At 43.3% G+C, this 18,663-nt stretch overlaps 1 protein-coding gene across 1 annotated transcript; it reads right to left on the bottom strand.

Annotated features, from left to right (window-relative positions):
- Window positions 1-9,241: 9,241 nt before the first annotated feature.
- GAS1 (growth arrest specific 1) lies at window positions 9,242-11,879 on the bottom strand. The gene has a single exon (XM_053932225.1). The coding sequence runs from the start codon at window positions 11,869-11,871 to the stop codon at window positions 10,891-10,893; it is 981 nt and encodes a 326-aa protein (XP_053788200.1). The 5' UTR covers window positions 11,872-11,879; the 3' UTR covers window positions 9,242-10,890.
- Window positions 11,880-18,663: the final 6,784 nt, after the last annotated feature.

Raw genomic sequence — 18,663 nt, 5'->3', positions numbered from 1 at the left:
AAGGCTTAAAGAGAGTGCAGAAGTCGTTGAATTATGATGTGCTTGTTTTAATGAAATTCCACTCCTGCTGGGATGTTCCCTGCAGATTTTCCATATTTCAGCATGGGAAAGGTTTGATGCTTTCCTGCTGGTGCCAAGAGTTAATTGAAAACATTTCAGGATAAATTCAGCTTGGGGGCCAATGCTCCCATTCCTTCATTATTCTTAACAATAATAGAGGAGTAATACAATTATTAATAGGCATGATGTATCCTCTTAAAGTGGCAGTGTGTTACTTAAACCGTGTCTTTCACATTCTTTTTCTCAAGCAAATCTGAAACAAATAGAAGAATAGAAATCTCAGGAGAAAAGCAAGTCTGACTGGTATATATTTACAATTCATCACTTTTTCTTCACAGTGAGTATTTAGCTATTGTTAAATATAGGTAGTTATTTAAAATTAAAAAAGAATCTAATAAAACAAAAATATCAATCATCTAGATCAGAATTTCCTAAAGGTCTTCATGTTTAAAATCTCATCCCTGTGGGATATTAAATGGCTTTCTTTGAAGATATGTATATCCTCAGATTTATTTAAGGAAACTCAGAAAAGAGAAATGCATTTTTTAATAAAAATGCTATTGTTTTAAAGATTAAAATTGGTTTTGAAGTAACATATTGTTCTTAGGATTTATGTCTTCAGTTTAATGAATCTAAAATAATGGGAGGTTTTTTATGACAGAAGACATTAGATTGTCTTGCTGGCCTAGGGCTACTTATGTGTTATCTTCCACAGTAAACAATTTCTACTACAATCTTGCAGAAAATACTTTTCATTTAATTTTTTTCCCCTGACCTTGAGTCTTGATATATTTATAGTAATTTTGTCAATATTTATGCACTCCTGATAACTAAATATTGAAACTCATAAAAGATATAAACATTTAGGGAAATATTTCCAAAGTAATGTTTACACTTATCTTACTTTCATCATACATTTTTATCTCTTCTCCGCACTACTCCTTCCAAAACAGACAGCATAAAATATTAAGCAGCTCTGTTTGCAGAATTATTTTTCCCTAAAGCTTGCTGACTAAAGAATCACAAAACCAGTCCAAGCAAATGGAAGTTACATGATTCCTGCAGACTACAATGAGTCAAGTACATATTTGTACCATTTCAAATGGCTCTACCTCATTTAGTACAGTTATTCCCCTTTTTTTAAAGAAGTTCTGCTGGCAAAAGTCTTTGATGGGGTCTATGCCCATTCCAGCAGCAAACATGATATTTAGAACTGCCCCAGTGCAGAAGACTCTCCAGACAGAATGGAGGTAATTTAACCAGCTTTTTGCACCCTGGCTTAATCTTTTCACCCAGAAGACAGCAGAGGTAAAAGAAATTCAGGCTCAAATATTTTCCATACAGCAGTACAGAATGCTACTGTTGTAGCATTCTGGAAGACAACATAATGGAAGGTGTATATTAAAGCATTTCTATACCCCAGGATGAGAGTAGGACCTGAGTAGAATCAGGACAGTGTTAGGAACAGTTTCTGCCTCAGTTATCCCTACTGCAAAACAGGAACATCTACTGAGTCAGAGATAACAATGTGTAACCATCTCCCTTGATTTGCACAGCAGAGTATGAAGACAATGCTGGGCTTAAAATTTGGACTGAGAGAGCATCACCACACAATGCTTTCACTAGTTCTCTTAAGTGTAAAAAATTTTCCCTATAACATTAATTGAGAAAATAAAATTTGTTCCCATGAATATCATGAAGGCAGACTTCAGCTAGCTTGTGGGTCAAGATGTTTCTCAATACAGAGGAAGGACTTGGTCACTAGAGCTTTTTTCCTTGCTTACTGCACACAGAAGTGAGAAAGCCAAACAATATTCTGACTAAAGTGTTCCCAATGAGATCTGAAAAGAATCAGAATTATTTCTGAATATAATGAGAGGGACTATATTCAGGCTCTACATGCAGTCAGTATGTTCTAAGATTTAGCCTAATATTGCCAAAAAGTGAACCACCCATGTTTTGAAGAGCTCAAAAGGGAAAAGATTTCACAGTTTCTCAGACTTCATATATCATTCTTATCTACTTCTTTTATAAATATATCCTCCCCATCCTAGCAATACCTTTTGCATAATATGTTCTTCAACACATCCAGGCACTCAGCTTTCCCCACTTCAGTAGGTTTTAGCTCACTGCAGTAGATTATAGCCAACAACCAGGCCAAACCCAAGTGTTAGCTGCCTGTTGATTCACATATGCTTCATTTAATTAACTGAGTAATCTTTCTCTCTAAGTATAGAAAGCAAGCCAAAATCTGAATTCTGACAACAGTTACACTACTGAAAACTCAAACTATCTCTAACAGGAGTCAAAGATCTGGAACTATGCAAACAAGACTTCACATCAGAGAAAAGTGAGATCTTTTGGACAAATTATTTCATAATTATTTCAAACATATGTTCTTTCAGTTCTTTCTATAAAATCCACACTCTTGTATTGAATTTTCTTCCATGGCCTCAATTCCTGATATGAACAAACAAAGACATCTGTCTATACGTGACTTTGACATGTCCTACAGACTAATTTGCAAACATGTGGTATACACCTGAATACACTAATATGAAAAATAAGATAGCCGTAAGAGTTTCTGTAGACTGCTGCTTTACTTCCTGCTATAACATATTTTTATATGACATCAAAAATGTTTGAATGGATTTAGAAGGATACTGTAACTCCTGAAAAGAGATAACATGAAGATCATCACTACTGAGTGTATCGTGAATATCTATAGAATCACAGAATGGTTTGGGTTGGAAGGAACATTAAAGATCATCCAGCTCTAATAACCCTGCCATGGGCAGGGAACTTTCCACTAGACCATAATACTCAAAGCCTCATCAAGGTCTTGAATGCCTACCTGATTATTTTCCATGTCTCTTAGTAAGGTTTCTCTTAGCATATCTCCAAGATATTGCCAGGCACTGAGGTGAGACTGACTGGCCTTTAGCTCCCTGGGTTTTCTGTATTTTCCTTTTTAAAAATGGGGCTTATATCTCCCCTTTTCCAGTCAGTGGGGACTTCACCAGACTGACATGATTTCTCAAATATAATGGGCAGTAGTTTAGCCACTTTCTCAGCCAGTCCTCTCAGGACCCTCAGATGCATCTTATCAGGACCCATGGGCTTGTGACCCTCCAGGTTCTTTAGATGTTCGTCAGCCTGATCTTCTCCTGCATAGGGCAATTCTTCATTTTCCCAATCTCTGCTCTCCCCTGAATCTCAGGTTTGGCTGGAGTACTTGCTGGTGAAGACTGAGGCTAAAAAGTCACCGAGTACATTAGTCTTCTCCATGTCCTGCATAACCAGGTCTTCCATATCCCTCCTGAAAGGAGTCACATTTTACCTGGTCTTTCTTTTATTGCTGATGTACCCAGGTAAGATTTTTTTTTTTGTTACTCTTGATGTCCCTTGTCAGATTTACAACTGCCAGTGCTTTAGCTTTCCTAACCATTTTTTCTGGCTGTTGGGAAAATTTCTTTGTATTGCTCCCAGGCTACCTTTCCCTGTTTCCCTGCTCTGTAATCGACCTGTTTGTGTTTTAAATTTGTCCAGGGGCTCCTTGTTCATCCATGAAGGCCTCCTGGCATTCTTCCCTAATTTCCTCTTTGTAGGGATGCAATATGTCAGAATGCAGTACTTCTTCAGCTACTACCACTGTTTGAATTAGAAGTGGATGACTGGAAACTTGTAGTGCTTGTATTTAGTCTGTTTAAACCACCTAATTTGCTTTATTTTTTAAACAATTAAAACGAGTGGAAGCCAGATATACACTCTCATATGCACTGTAAAGTAGTAGGTGGTGGCATTATTTTAGTATAAGACATTATAAACAGATGTGTCTTGCTTTTGCATTACTAGAGAACATCCAGCAAGCTATGTTTATTTACATGAGAATGTGTGTTTTGCGACTACACAGAGCACTGTAATCTCTCAGATAATTAAAAATACAAACTGTGTCTGCATTGTCATACAATACAACTGTGTATGCATATGTCATGCATATTTGCATGTAGACATACATATAAGGGAGAAGGTTCAGTTGTATTTTATTTCTCTTGTTTCCAGGCAGCAAGATACTGTGGCCAAGAACATGTTTATATACAAGTATTATTCTCTTGCAAAGGAAAGAGATGTCCCTTCTGCACTCCCAGTTTTGTCCAAATTTTTTCCTATTATTATCTTTCTCTTTCCAATTAAACCGTCTATTTTCCAATTAAACTGTCTATTTTCCAATTCATAAGTGTTACTCTTAAATGGACACTTTCCTTTTCCTCACTATATTCCCTTATATTTCACAATATCCCTTGTGTTATACTTCCTCTGTTCCTCTTGGCTTCAAGTCCCGGACTAAATTCTATGTTTTGGTCTCTATGCTCCTCCTAAACTACCCCTTTGACCCCTTTTCAACTCCTTCCATCCTCTCTGGCCTTGTGGGCATGTGTAACAGTTACTTTCTCTCCTCAAACCCTATGCATCACCACCTCCATTGAAATATGCCATATATATACATAAGCCTGACCTCATTCTACATCTACCTAAGGAGCATCTTGGATTTCCTATAATCAGATCAACATTAAAATCACAGTATAATAGAAATTTATTTAATGGGGCCTCCAGAGATCATCTACTTCCAACCTTGTCCAGAAGCTATGTTCCAGCTAAGACAAAAAAAATCAGCTGTATCTCTTGCTAGCCAAGTCTTGGAAACCTCAAACAATGGAGGTGACAGGGCTTCTTTGGAAAACTTATCTCAGTCCTGCACTACCTCCTTCACTTCCTAGCGAAGTTCTTCCTAATGCTCAGTCTGAACCTAGCAGCTAAGTCCATATGTGCTGTAGCTTGTCATACCTTCTTACCCTACTGAGAAGAGTTGGGCCTTGTAGTCTCTACAAAAGTTCTCTTCCCATGCTATAGGGTGCCATTAGATTCACTTTTCAGTTGGACTAAAGTTCAGCCTCCTCATCTTGTTCTTGTTGGTCACAAACTCTAGCCATTCTGGCAGCCTTCTACTAGCCCTTCAAGTTTCTCAGCATCCTTCCTGAACTTGAGAGAGGAGTGGTCTGAAACCCAGACGCAGTGTTTGAGGTGCACTGTCAGGAACACCAAGGATACAAGGATGATAGCTTTCATCTCCATCTTCTGGGGATGGGAAAAAAAAAAAAAAAAAAATCATTTCCAGAGCTGAATATTCATCTTATTTCCACATTACTTTTACCTTCTGGCTGTGCCAACTTTGCTAAAGACAGACAGCTTTCTTTCTGCATTCCCCCATTATTTTCAATCTGCGTCTCAGCTAACTTCTCAATATTATTTTGGAGCTTCTTTCTCCTTATTAGCAAGTACACTATCAATTCTCCAAAACTTTTCTACGTAACAGTCATCTCCTCTTCCCTACCCTTTCTTCTTCTCACCCATTCAAAATACCACATTTGAGTATGAATATTTTTTTATGCAGACTGTGTATCACCTTATTAATGTATTTTTATGTTTTCTACACATCACTTCACCTCTTGACCATCCTACTAAATGTTAGTAGGATTACTCTTACTCTACACTACACTTACTCTAGAGTGTTCCTCTTTCCCATCCATGATGTATGTTCAAGGTAAAGTACTAGCACTATTACCTCTGTGTGTTAACAAAAATCTCTTTATGCATATTTATCTTCTACTATAATATCCATATGGCTCATAATAAATTCATGAAAAAAGAAACTTTAAAGAAAAGGGGTGCTTGTCAATTACTGTTTTGATTTTGAGCATCAAACTCTCATCACTAGCAGTAGCTGCATAAATCATCCCTCTTTATTGTTTTATTGTTATGCCCTTCAGTTACATTTGCACTGGTTGAATTTTGGAGGTAAATATCCAAAATATTAGCTGAAAGCTTCCTCAGAAAGCAAATCTTTCCCACATCCTTCCCTGCAGTTCCTCTTTAAGAGGTGTCAGCATGGCTGAGAGAATGAAGTGGCTCCACATTGTTTGCCTGAACTATTATGTGTTTAACATTTCCATAACAAAAGTGCCACTCGACTTCTCCCCGATTAATGCAGCTCGAGGGCTCTTGTCCTCCTTTAATAAAACATTGTTGAAATCATTTATTTAGAGCCCCTGGTTACTAGTGGGAGAATGACCATCTTTGTGCCAAAATATAGTGTATACAGTCCACTATTTTGTAGTAGATCATTCTGTTATTTAAGAAATTGATTAAATGGATGTCTTAGAAAGTATTTATGCTAATAGCACATTACTTATGTCATTCAGACAGTCAATGTGAGCCTTTTCAACTGTCTACCACAGCCAATGCCTCAAGTAAAATACAGTAACTTTCAACTTCACTGCTTACAAATCTGTATCACAGACATGAAATCATTGCTCTTCCCATTTCAAATGTTTTCTGTTGCACAACTACCTACTTTCCCTAGGACTTGCAATGGGTGTGTTAGCACAGGCAGTGTGGAAGCGCATGAAGTTATTACTGTGGACAGGAACAAAATTGATTGAAGGTCTAAATTTTTTTTTGTGACATTTGACGACTATGCTACTCAGTCACTGAAGCAGCATTTTCCATTACTCAAATGGTGATGATTTTTTGTCCCACTACTTTTTATATGTGCACTTTGGCTCATTTGGAGTACCTCTCAACTCCAGCGTACTCAAAAAGATAAAACAAACCAAAAACCAAGCACTAGTTTTGCACCACGCTGAGATGGAATGTCTTGTTCCCTACCTGTAAAGCTGCTTGCAAGCCATTTTTGCAGCCCTATGAAAGATATGCACTATAGAGGCATGTCTGTAGTGAGAGATCTTGTAGACCAACAGCTTTTAGGAGGAGTGAAGATTCTAAGTAAAATCCATCATGTTTTCCAGTGTGACCATGAAAAGACTTGGCCAAACCAGAGCTTTGCTTATGGTCATTGTAAGGTTTTATTTCATAACAATTTTAAAGTTATGTATGCCTGTCTGTATACATTGGTGTATATTGTTGAAAATAAACAGAGACCTTATGTTATGTCCATTGTGATTGCATACAAAAGATTTGCTGTGTGCTTGGGTGATCAGTGAAGCTTGAATCTCCCCCTATTTACTGTATGGTCACTGTCAGTTCAATGAACTGCCTCCTTGTTCTCCACCATTGTCCCACACTCCCTTAAACATTTGTCACTGAAGTGCCTCCAAAGACAAATAAACTGTCACCAAGAATTCAAACCTGGTAACTGGGAATGAAAAGGGATCAGAACCTACTGGATTATTTTACATGAAATGATGCAGAGTTCCTTCTCCCCCTGGAAGACATAGCCAGGACAGCACTTCAGTAGAGACCACTGCCAAATAGCCAGACAAATGAGAGAACTTCCTTTCCTGTGAAAAATCTCCCTCTGTTAGGAAAGGTGAAGTCTTTCCCTTGCTTAAATCTGTTCTTGCTACATCACTTGACATTTCAAGATTTCCATTTGTCTGAAAATCAAGCAAAAGAAATACAGATTTGATGGACATCAACATCTGCATAGGCTTATTTGGCTGGGATAAATAGCAACACAGGCAGCCATTCATCCTGGAAATAGTGCTGACTCTGACTATACAACAAAACCCAGAACTACCTCCTTATGGAGAGGAGCTCATAGGACAGAATCAGTTCAGCTGTATTTATTGCACAGTAACTTAAATTAAAACAATCCACTTTCTCTGGAGAAGGAAGCATACAGATGAGTCTTCCCTGCCTAGTGGTGCTTGGTGTTGATTTATTCCACGCAGATGCTTTTGACAGAAGCTTGTAAAATTAAGTCTTGAGTTTATTGTAGCAGTTAATTATTAGTCCTTTTCTAGTGCTAATGTCTTTACTCCTAAACGAAGAAAAATAAAGGCTTTTAGCTGGAACTTAATTTTTCATCAACAACTAGTTAAATAGTCCTTGTGGGTGCTAACTGTTGACAACTAAAAGCATGTTTCTGGTCATCTATGCAAGAAGTATTTAAGATCATCCTTACCCCATCGTGAACTCAGCACTTTGTAAAGAAAGCTGACTCTATTTACAAGTCTCACCCAACTACTCTGTCCTCCTCCCGAAGAAACAGTTTCCAGCTTTGTTTTAACAATAAGCTTACTCAGCCGTTCAGATGACTTTAAAAACAAACTTCAGATCATAGCCTCAGACCATAGTCATATACTTGTTTAGTATCACAACTATTTGGGGTTGGCTTATGTGTGTGCACATGTACTTATGTGCATTTATTGCTGGGCAACATAATCAAATTCACACCCTAAAGAAATAATAAAATAATCTTCCATTGAAATAACTAACCCAGAAGCAGGGTTTTCTAATTTTGTTGATTTATACAACAGACAGATGTGGATTTGTGCTCTGTCAAGATCTGGTAAGATGAAAAGGACACTATCTTGCTAATCTGTCGCCCCCTCAGTCAAAGTTTATTTGTGGTAGATTTTAAACTTCTGAGTTGCCTTCCAATTATAGCCTTTAAAATGAAAAGCTTTAAATAAACACCATGAATAGAAGATAAATACACTTTTTTTTTTCTTTTTTTTTTTGTGAGTGCCTAGCTTGACGCAGTCCAAACTCAAATCCCTAGAGGACTGAGCTCTCTCTTTTGTGTTAATGTTTAAAAGATTTTCCAGTGCTGGAGTTTATTCCTACTGCAAACATTTCTATTTACAAGGTCAAGTGTATCAGCACTCGACACAGCTTAAGAGCGTAATTATTTATCTAAGGGCGTTTGAGTGTAGATCAGTAGCTCTGGCAGCAAACCAGGCTTCAGCACGATGCAAAGCATCTCCTAAGCACAGTATTACAAGATCTAGTAATTGCTGATCCCTTCAGCGTGTTTACTTTTGCATTCTTCATTGTGGGAGAAGGCAGGCTGAATAGCAAACTTTGCATTTTGTTGCAGCTGCCTTGATGCATGTGCCCCTGCCCGCGCGAAGCGAAGCCTTGTTCAAAACGCTTGCCGCCTCTGTGTGATGTATTTCTCACCACTTGTTTGCACGCCTAGGAGCACTTCTACAAGCGCCAGCGAGAGCAGCGTGCCTGCATGAAGGAAGCGCGGTGCACTAGTAACTCTACATGTATATATATACAGGAGCAGTGTCCTTGAATTGCTTTACTCTCTTCTGGCACTGGTAAGTTACCATGCCAACGCATTATAAAATCAACCACTCATTTAAAGAAGTACTTTCAAAGCTGTATTTACTTCTTGCATGTAATTATCCATTAAAGTAAGAATAGCAGTAATTTACATCTATGTGAAGTATTACAGGCAGACACAGATTTTTGTTTTTTGACTGTTTTTTGGTTTGTTATTCTGTGGTTTGATCCCCGCCTCTCTTCCCCCACCCCCACATTTCGGGTGCTGAGAGTTCAAATGTCCCTGGAAAACAATTTCACTGCATCCATTATTTAAAGCTCTTTCTTTACTAATTTACACGTTTAGAAAATACAAAAAAGCCATACATATTTAAAAGACAGGCCTTTTTTTGCCTTCTATAAAAAATACAAGGTTTAAGGCAGCTCAGAAATGCGTTTATACAATTCTAAAATGTTCATAAAGTCTCTCCAAATAAGAAAGTTAACTTTCAATCTGTAAAATACACTGTACATTTGATGTTCTAGAGAATACTTCACTTAATCACTGTTGCTGGTATCCCTTTAAACATAAAGTGAAATCTGTACCTTTCCAGAAACAAATAGCAAATGCAGCTACCTGGCAAATAGGATGTGGAATTAAAACTTTTTATTATTTTTTTAAATAAATTATCCCCAAAGCATACAATTTATAAAATTCTATATACAATGAAGAGCGACTGGTAACAAATCCCAGTTTTAAATACTTTTTTTTATATAAGATTTACCAGAGGTCAGCACCCTGATATGACGAGGCAATAAAACTTTTCAGGATATTTGTACATACATGTTCTCGAGTTTAAAAGTGTCTTTTAAAGATGGCAGTGCAGAGCTCTTTTAAAACAAAAGTTGCATTGTTCAGTATAGCCAACAACTCCGAAACAGTTTTTTTTTAATGTCGCTAGGTTACAGAGGAAGAGACGGCTGCTGGCACGCTTTTGTTATAGGGAATATGTGTGCAAGAGGGAGTGCTGTAAACCACCAAATTTATTCAGTCTGCTATTTCCCTAAATTTAACGGCAGATGAGGCATAAGCCCTTTTCCGGCACAACTGCATCAGGAAGAGTGAGATGCGGCTAATGATAATCAAGTTGCTGACTAACTAGTACGGCAACGCTTTGGCAGCAAGTTTGGGTTGCTCACCTCTTACTAACCTTCATGTCAACACTCTTAATAAAACCTCCAGTACCAGCGTGCCACAAATCCCGGTTTGTTCCGGGGGGCGGCTAGCGGCCTCGCCCGCAGTCTCTGTCAGCCTCTCCGCTCGCTAATAACACGAAGGCAGGGTGGCAGCAATTGCATAGTGCACACTCGAGACAAACACCCGAAACACGAGCGGCCCCTGCGCTCTGGCCACCGCTCCAGCGGCCGGCTCGCAGCGCCGGGGCGGGGAAAGGGGTCGGCTGGGGGCTGCTCGGAGCAGCGGAGGCAGAGGAGGAGACGCGAGGGGACGGGGCGCCGGGGCGACGGGTCGGGGAATCCGCGGGCAGAGCGTTGAAAGCCGCTCAGCGCCGAGGGGCCCCGCCGGCCGGATCCCCGGCCGCCGCGGGAGGGCTCGACTAAGAGGCCCGCGGCAGCTCGGCGCGGGGGGCCTGGCCCGGCCCGGCCCGGCGAAGGGGATGGGGATGCGGAGGGAGGCAGTGACTGAGGGAAGCAGCGATGGGAAGCAGGCAGGAGGGGGACGGGAAGGGGGGGATGTTAGAGCCGCGGCAGCAGCGGCACCAAGATGGAGGCGAGCAGCGCCCCAGCCGCCCCGGCGGGCCGGCCGGCGTTATCTGCCTGCACGGGGAAGCCGGGCTCAGCGCCCGCATTGTCCTCCGCGTCGTCCCTCCCCTTCTGGCTCGGCTCCTCCTCGTAGTCCTCGTCGTAGTACTCCTCCAGGCCGCCGTCCGAGCCGCCGCTGCTGCCCGCGCCGTTGCCGCCCATGTCGGCGCCGAAGCAGAGGCGGGCCATGTTCTCCTTGACCGACTCGCAGATGGGCCGCTCCAGCCCGTCGCAGACGCAGTCGTTGAGCAGCACGGCCTTAGGCACGGCCAGCATATCCTCGATGACGGCGCGGCACTCGGGCGTGCAGCGCAGCCCGTTGAACAGCTTTCCGCAGTAGGTCATGTAGCGGTTCAGCGCCAGGCTGCAGCGGCTGTCCCAGTCGCAGCGCCGCCGCGCCTCTGTGCAGCCCATGACGCCGGGGCCGCCGGGGCCGGGGCCGCCGGGGCCGCCGCCCGCGGGGCTGCTGGTGCGGGGCAAGCAGGGCTCGATGGCGCGCTTGGTGGCGCGGCAGTTCTCGTCCTGCGCGCAGTCGCAGTCCTCCAGCGCCGGGCCACGCCGGGTGTGGTTGAGCTGGATGAGCGCCGCGATGCAGTGGCTGGGGCACCGCCGCCTGGACGAGGGGATCGCGCCTGCAGCTCCCGCCGGGCCGTCCCCTCCGCCCGCAGCCGGTGGCTGCTGCTGCAGGAGCACCGGGGCGCACGCCTCGGCGTACTGGTTGTACGCGTAGCTGCACTCGGGCTCCCCCTGACACTGCAGCACCGCCTGCCAGCAGATCAGCCGCCGGCCCTGCACCAGCGAGCCCCGAGGCGGCCACACGGCGCCCAGCGCCGCCGCCAGCCACAGCCAGGCGGCCGCCCGCGGCCAGCGCCGGCCGCCGCCGCCTCCGTGCCGAGCGTGCGAGCGGGCCACCATCGCGGACGGGGGTAGTGGCTGCAGCCGCGGGCGAGCTGAGAAGAGGCGCTGGTAGACGAGGAGGAGGAGGAGTAGAAGGAACTGCCGCCCGTGGAAAAGTTTCCAAAACTCCCGCCGGCCGTGTGCATGAGGTCTCCTCGCATCAATCCATGCGCGCTGGGCCCGGGGCTCTCCAGCCCCCGGGAGCTGAAGTCGGCGGGGCGGCGGTACGAAGCAGGCGCCCGGGGGCCTTCCCGTGTCCCCCACCCGCTGCTCCGGGCTCGGCGAGGAGGCGGCGAAGGCGCCTGGAGAGGTGCGGGGAGTCAGTGCAAACAGGGGCTTGGACGACAGCGGATCCGTAGCGCGCTTGGGGAATCGCAGGCTGCGCCGGGAGAGCTCATGGTGCTGTACTGCTCTTCATGCAGTTCCGTCTCTCTCTTTTTTATTTTTTTCCCCCAGAAAATAAATGCCCAGCTGCTGCTGCTGCCTTCTCGGGAGCTTTTAACTCTCCGCTCGCAGCATCTCTGCACATGCCAGCCGCTCCGATCCCATTCACAGTCCCGGCTCCGCTCACTCCCTCTCGGTTCGGATCACGCTTTCGGGTGGCGCCGAGAAGAAATGTCTTTCCTCGCTACCAAGACGAGAGCACTAGGAAAGGAAAAGAGGCAGCCTTCGCGGTCTCTTTCTCTCTGGGCGACTGATGCTGCTTCTGTTGTCAACAAGCCCTGCAAGCTGCTCTGTGGATCCGTCTGTGGATCTTTTTTTCTTTGCAAGGCTTTAAATACAAAACTGCCCTCCAAGCAGCAGCAACGTGCTCTGATTAGGCTTCATTATGCATGCATGGAAAAGCAAACAAACAAAAAAAATTAGCAACGCTTCTTCTTTTACACAACCCCCCAGCCTGCGCATTCTCGCTCTCTTTCTCCCTTTCTCCACTTTTTCTCCCTTTGCTCGGCCCCCTTTCCCTGCCTCGCCACTTGCCATTGGCCCAGCCTGTTGTTGAAACCTTTTTTTTTTTTTCTTTTTCTTTTTTTTTCCCTCCTTCTCTTTACGATGTGCTGGAGGGAGGGAAGAGAGAGGGGGGCTGGAGGGCAGCTCACATTCAAAGCTTGAAAGGAAAGGCTTAAGGAGAGTGACAGCCCCCCGAGGAGCCCCTCCTCACGTTAAGGCGGCGCGGCGGCCGGGCGAGAGGCGCTGAGTGGCGGCGGCGCGGGCAGGCGCTGCGGGACCGGCCGGGCTGTGGCGGAGCCGGACGGCGGCGGTGTCCGCGGGGTGCTCGGCAGCACCGCGCCGGGGCCGGCCGGCATCGCTCTCCGCGCCCGTGTTGCAGGCGTGGTACTGTCACTGGTCCTGCTCTCTACAACAAGGAAGGGAAAACCACGTTCTCTAGCTCGAGTAACTCGTGTACCCAAACTTCCCAGTGATTCAAGTGAGAGCAGAGCCGCTACCAGAACGGCAGAGAGGATTAGGCTCAAAATGGGACCGACATTGTTCTTACTGAAGTAGAAACAGAGGTCCTAGTTTCAGTGTGCTAGTATTCTCCGGGAGAGCAAAGCTAACTACTAGTGGTGTAGTGCGACCATGTAAGTACTCCTTTGCTGTACTTTCACTATTACAACTTTCCACTTGCCGCATACCCCACTGATTTTAAAGTCATTCAGCTCAGCTTCTCGCCTGAGATTTTTGTACACGATTTTAAGACACTGACTTACGAGGGTGCCTGTTGGCAGAAATACAGTAGATTCCAGTATAGTTCTTTGATACTCGATCTGCCAACTAGTAAAAAGTTTCAAAAAATCTGTTATTAGTTTTAATTGAAAGTAAAATGCCTTGCTGAAGTCCTGCATTCTTGTTACACTTTCAATTTATAAGGAAATAGAAACAAAAATATTAAGGCACTGAGAGAGGAGTATAACAAAGTAGTCATGCATTTACCCACTGCCTTTCGTTTCCGTGCTACCTTAATTCCACAGCAACATCGTCTCCAACCACAAGGGGCATCGGTATCTGCTGCCTGTCAAAACTGGCGCTTTTTTCATCCTGAGACTATCAACTCCATCTGTCACAAAAACTGGGACAAAATCTATTTTCCAGAAAATCGAGGATCTTGGAATCCCATGTGGTGTGAAATCATGCCTGTCTCAAAGTGTGTAGACTGTGGAATGGTGCTGTGGTGTGGCTGGGAGTCAGTATGATTGATGGGTTGAGAAGCATTCATAAGGGCTTGCTCCATTGTCATCAGTTTTACAAGTTTCTTGTGTTTCTCCTTCAGTATAGTTTTTCCTATTCTTGTATAAAAACTGTGTTTTTAAATCTGCAAAAGTTGTGTTTAGAAACTCTGCCTCCATCCACCTAGTTTAGAGCTGTTTCTTTTAATTCTTGTTGAATAGTGGTATTAAAAATGCCAGATGCCATTCAGGCAGGTTGTAGTAAATGTAAATTGCTACCTACACTTGGATTGTTCATGCATTACTTCGTTGCCCTACTGTTATTGGTGGAAATCAGCTAGTTTTGGGTATCTCAGTTGGAGATGACATTTCAGGTGCTGTTCAACATATTGCTGCACTGACTGGTTCCTAGGGGAAATGCCCCACGGTGCCATTGGAGGGAAGAGGGTCTGCATGCCGATATGTTCAAGACATAAAAGAGTCTGAGAGGGGGTTGCAATGGTGCAGGGTTGTGGCCTGGGGCCTCCTGAGCTTCCTCAGCATGAGAGAGAGGAGTACCAGTGGAGGACTCCTCTACAGACAGCTGGGTGATGAGCTCTGCCCCCTCCCAGCTCCTGCCTTCATTTGCAAAATCCATCCAGCTCGGCTCTGCTTCATTTCTGGAGCAGAAAGCAGGCCCTTTACTCTGTGAGGAAAGGCAGCAGCTGAACTTCGGACCTCCCAGGAGGGGGAGTACAGGAGCCTTCACTGCTTGCCTTGCATCCTTATGTGGCTGCGAGGAAGCTGCTGTAGTGCTGCTGGAACAGGAAGAGGATCAGTACCTAGCCCCACTAGTGCTGACACTTTCCTGGCTGGACTGTTCGTTGAACGGCAGGGCATGGTGTGAAACATCACATTATTCATAGGTAGAAATTTTCACATACAGTTTTTAGTTAAAGAAATGAATATTTTATACAGTGATAATAATAATGGAAATGTTGACTTAGAAGTTTGGAATTACTTTTGGTATCATAAAGCTGACAAACATTTTAACAGAAAATAGGTGAATTCTTCAATTACCACACCTTTTAGCTATCTAGAATATTATTATCTAGACTCAGGATTATATATTGTCAATAAATGAACTTCTTTAAATGGTTTAAAACATTTTTCTCTCCTGTCTTTATTTAATGAGCATTTGAATTCTGCCTGTATTTTTAACTACAATTTTGGGTGAGGATTTTGGCCTTCACAGTCCTCTGTTGCAGGAAAGAAATCTTTTCTTGTGTGGAGCTAGAGAAATAATTCTCTGGCCCCACTTTGATCCAGTTTTTTTAACAACCAGAGTGATATTGTTAAAATCAGCTTTTCAATTTTCAGAGTAGCTGTAAAAGTAATGTGGAAGGCAGTACCTGCTCTGTTTCACAAAGCACCAAATTGGACAATGCATTCCACAACTTGACAGTAGAATAAGACCTGGTAACTTTTTGAATTCCCACATTTGTTAGGTTTTTCTATGCCATCCTTTCCAGTCTCAGCAATTGATTTAGTCCTATACACCAGCACACCAAATTACGATACAGTTACTGTCACCCAGCACTGTCACCAGTTGTCATTTTGGCAAACAGAAAAGCCAATGTGTATGTGATCTGGATTTATTGGAAAGACTCCCAGGTACCTTTTTGTCTAATCCTGATATCTCTTCCCCTTTTTTTTTAATTTAACACCTTTTCCTAATGGATCTCCTTTCCAAATCGTGTTTTCTTTAGCTCTTTCTTAGCCCTATTTTACATCAGGAGTATTTAGAAATCAAGAAAATCAGTAGACACCATGCCAGATGACCATAACATTTAGAAGTTCACATTCAATGAAAATAAAATGAAAATACATGGCCAGTATATGTGGTTAATTCCTCTCAAATTATTTTAAAGTGGATTTTTATTGGCTTATATTGATTTTTTTTTCATTTTTAGAGATTTACAACTGCTATTAGAAATTTCTGGCAGGTGTACTGGGAATTAATTTGCTGATACAATTTCAGTATATGCATCTGGTAATATCTTAAATATGGGCCTGATAGGGATACACAGAGAGCAGTTTTTCTTCTTGGAGAAAGGACTTAATTCTCTTGTAATAGTAGACTTCACCTGTCAGTGAAAGGCAGAAACTCTGTCAGTAGTTCTCTCTTGGTATTATTGTGCTTGGGGGTCATGGTAGGCCCCATGCTTCTTGGGGGTCATGAAGCCCCTGCTTCTTACACCAACATTCATCTTGTAGAAATGGCCCACTAAGGTGTCACTCACAGTAGCCTGTGCAGATGACTGAATATGGACATGTGCATACAGCAGAGTTCTTGGATTTGATGTACCTTCAGAGACCCATAAACAATGTCTGCATTCTAAAGTTACAAAAGAAAAACTTTGTGACTTACCAGATTCCCAGCACAAACTGGGCGCAGGGGAATGAATCTAATGCATTCAAGGGGTGTCTGTTTCAATAGAGAAGAGAAAGTGAAGGCGTTTAAATTAGGTTTGTTCTCCACATCTGGAGTAGTTTATCTTTTTATTGTCTCTGCAGGAATGTTTGGGACTTTCATGTCTTAAGTTAGCCACCTAAACTAGGTGGAATTCTCCCCCAAATAGTAACTTCTTCTTTACTAGAATGTGCATGACTTCCCAGTGTGACCATGCCTTCTCTTCTTGATTTAGTCAAAAAGAAAAATAATGAACAGGGAGGATAATAAGTAATAGTATTGACCAACAGTTGATTTGCAGCTCATAGCTGCTGAGACTACTACATTTAATGCTTAGTATCAGTTACACTTTGTTCTGTTGGCTATACATTTTTGAGGTTGTCTTTGTCAATGTTAAGTCTCAGGAACATTACAATATTATGGGTCCTGAAAATGTGCTGTAATGGTTGACTGAACACACAGAGTCATAGAATGGTTTGGGTTGGAAGGGAGCTTTAAAGTCATCTTTGGTAATGACATAAAGTTGTCCCTCGTGTTGCAAAGTCATAACTACAGGTCCCATGCCAGATGCACAAATAGTCCGTGAACTATAGGTCTGGTTGCAATCAAAAGAGCCAGTTGGATTTGCAAATAGCACAGTTCATTGAGTGCAACATAAAATTATTTTGGATTGCTGGTGACAATATATTAACTGCAGAGTAGCTGTATCTAGCAGTAACAATGCATTTGCAATCACAATCTTAATATCAGGGTCAGCACTCAGCATATCTGAGGACGTAGGGCTTACCAAAAGGTGTCCCTTCTGTGGAGAGCAAGGAGAACAAATCCATCAATCTGTCCCTGTAATTTCAACTGAATTCTCATCCCCTGATTAGAAGCAAAATTGGGGTACATTTTATAACCACTACTGTGTGAATGGCTGTGGATGGGACTGTGGTCAAGCCTTTTGTTCTTTGTGGGCACATTGTATGGAATATTTTTTTTTTTGTAGGAAGTGTACTTGGTTTCCACAAAACATTTCTGGGTATCAGGCTGAAGAACAAGACTGCGGAGACTACACCTCCACAGTCCCCTCTGCCCCCCCTGCCATGACAACACAAACCACAAGACTTCCACCTGATTTCTGCACCTGCATCACAGGTCCCATCACATATTGAGCTGTACCAAGACCTGCCCATTTCAGGGCGGTTAGAACTAGAGATGATCTTTAAGATTCTTTCCCACTTGAAGCATTTTATGATAGGATGTGATCTAGTTGCAAACACTCTGCCATGAGCAGAGACATCTTCCAAGTGTATCAGGTTGCTCAAACCCTCATCCAACCTGACCCTGACTGTTTTCAGGAATGGGACATCCACAACCTCTCTGAGCAAGCTCTTCAATTGTTTTATGACCCTCATCATAACAATTTTCTTCCTTATATCTAGTCTGAATCTACCCTCTTTTAATTTAAAACCATTGCCCTTGTCCTTTTGCTACAGGCCCTACAAACAGATTTGTCCCCATGTTTCTTGTGACCCCCTTTTAGGCACTGGAAGACCACAATAAGGTCTTCTTGAAGTCTTCTCCAGCCTGAACAACCCCAGCTGTTTCAGTCTGTCTTCATAGGAGACATGCTCCAGTCCTCTTATCATTTTTGTGGCCTCCCTCTGGTTGTGGTCCATCAGGTCCACATCTCTCCTGTGCTGAGGACCCCAGAGCTAAACACAGCACTCCAGGTAGGGTGCAAATGCACATTTACAGTCACACAATCACAGAATATTCTGAGTTGGAATGGACCCACAAAGATCACTGGGTCCAGCTCTTAAGTGGATGGCCCATAGAGGGATTGAACCCACTACTTATGTGTTGTTAGCAAAACAAGGGATTGAACCTACTGTCTTGGTGTTGTTAGGCTCTAACCAATTGGTTCATGTCCAGCCTGCCATCCAGCACTACCCATAAGTCCTTCCCATCAGGGCTGCTCTCCATCTGTTGATCCTCAAGCCTGTGTTGATATCAAGGGTTGCCCTGACCCAGGTGCAGCACCTTACCCTTGGTCTTGCTGAACACTGCTCCACTTCTTGATCTTGTCCAGGTCCCTCTGGATGGCATCTTCTCCTTCAGGTGTTTCAACAGCGCTACTCAGCTTGGTGTCACCTGCAAAATTGCCGAGGGTGCACTTGATCCCTTTGTTTCTGTCACTGATATTAA

Source organism: Vidua chalybeata, chromosome Z (assembly GCF_026979565.1).
Source record: "Vidua chalybeata isolate OUT-0048 chromosome Z, bVidCha1 merged haplotype, whole genome shotgun sequence".
NCBI classification, from domain to species: Eukaryota; Metazoa; Chordata; class Aves; order Passeriformes; family Viduidae; genus Vidua; species Vidua chalybeata.
The sequence above is the reverse complement of the archived record's forward strand: the minus strand, read 5'-3'. Positions and strand labels throughout refer to the sequence as shown.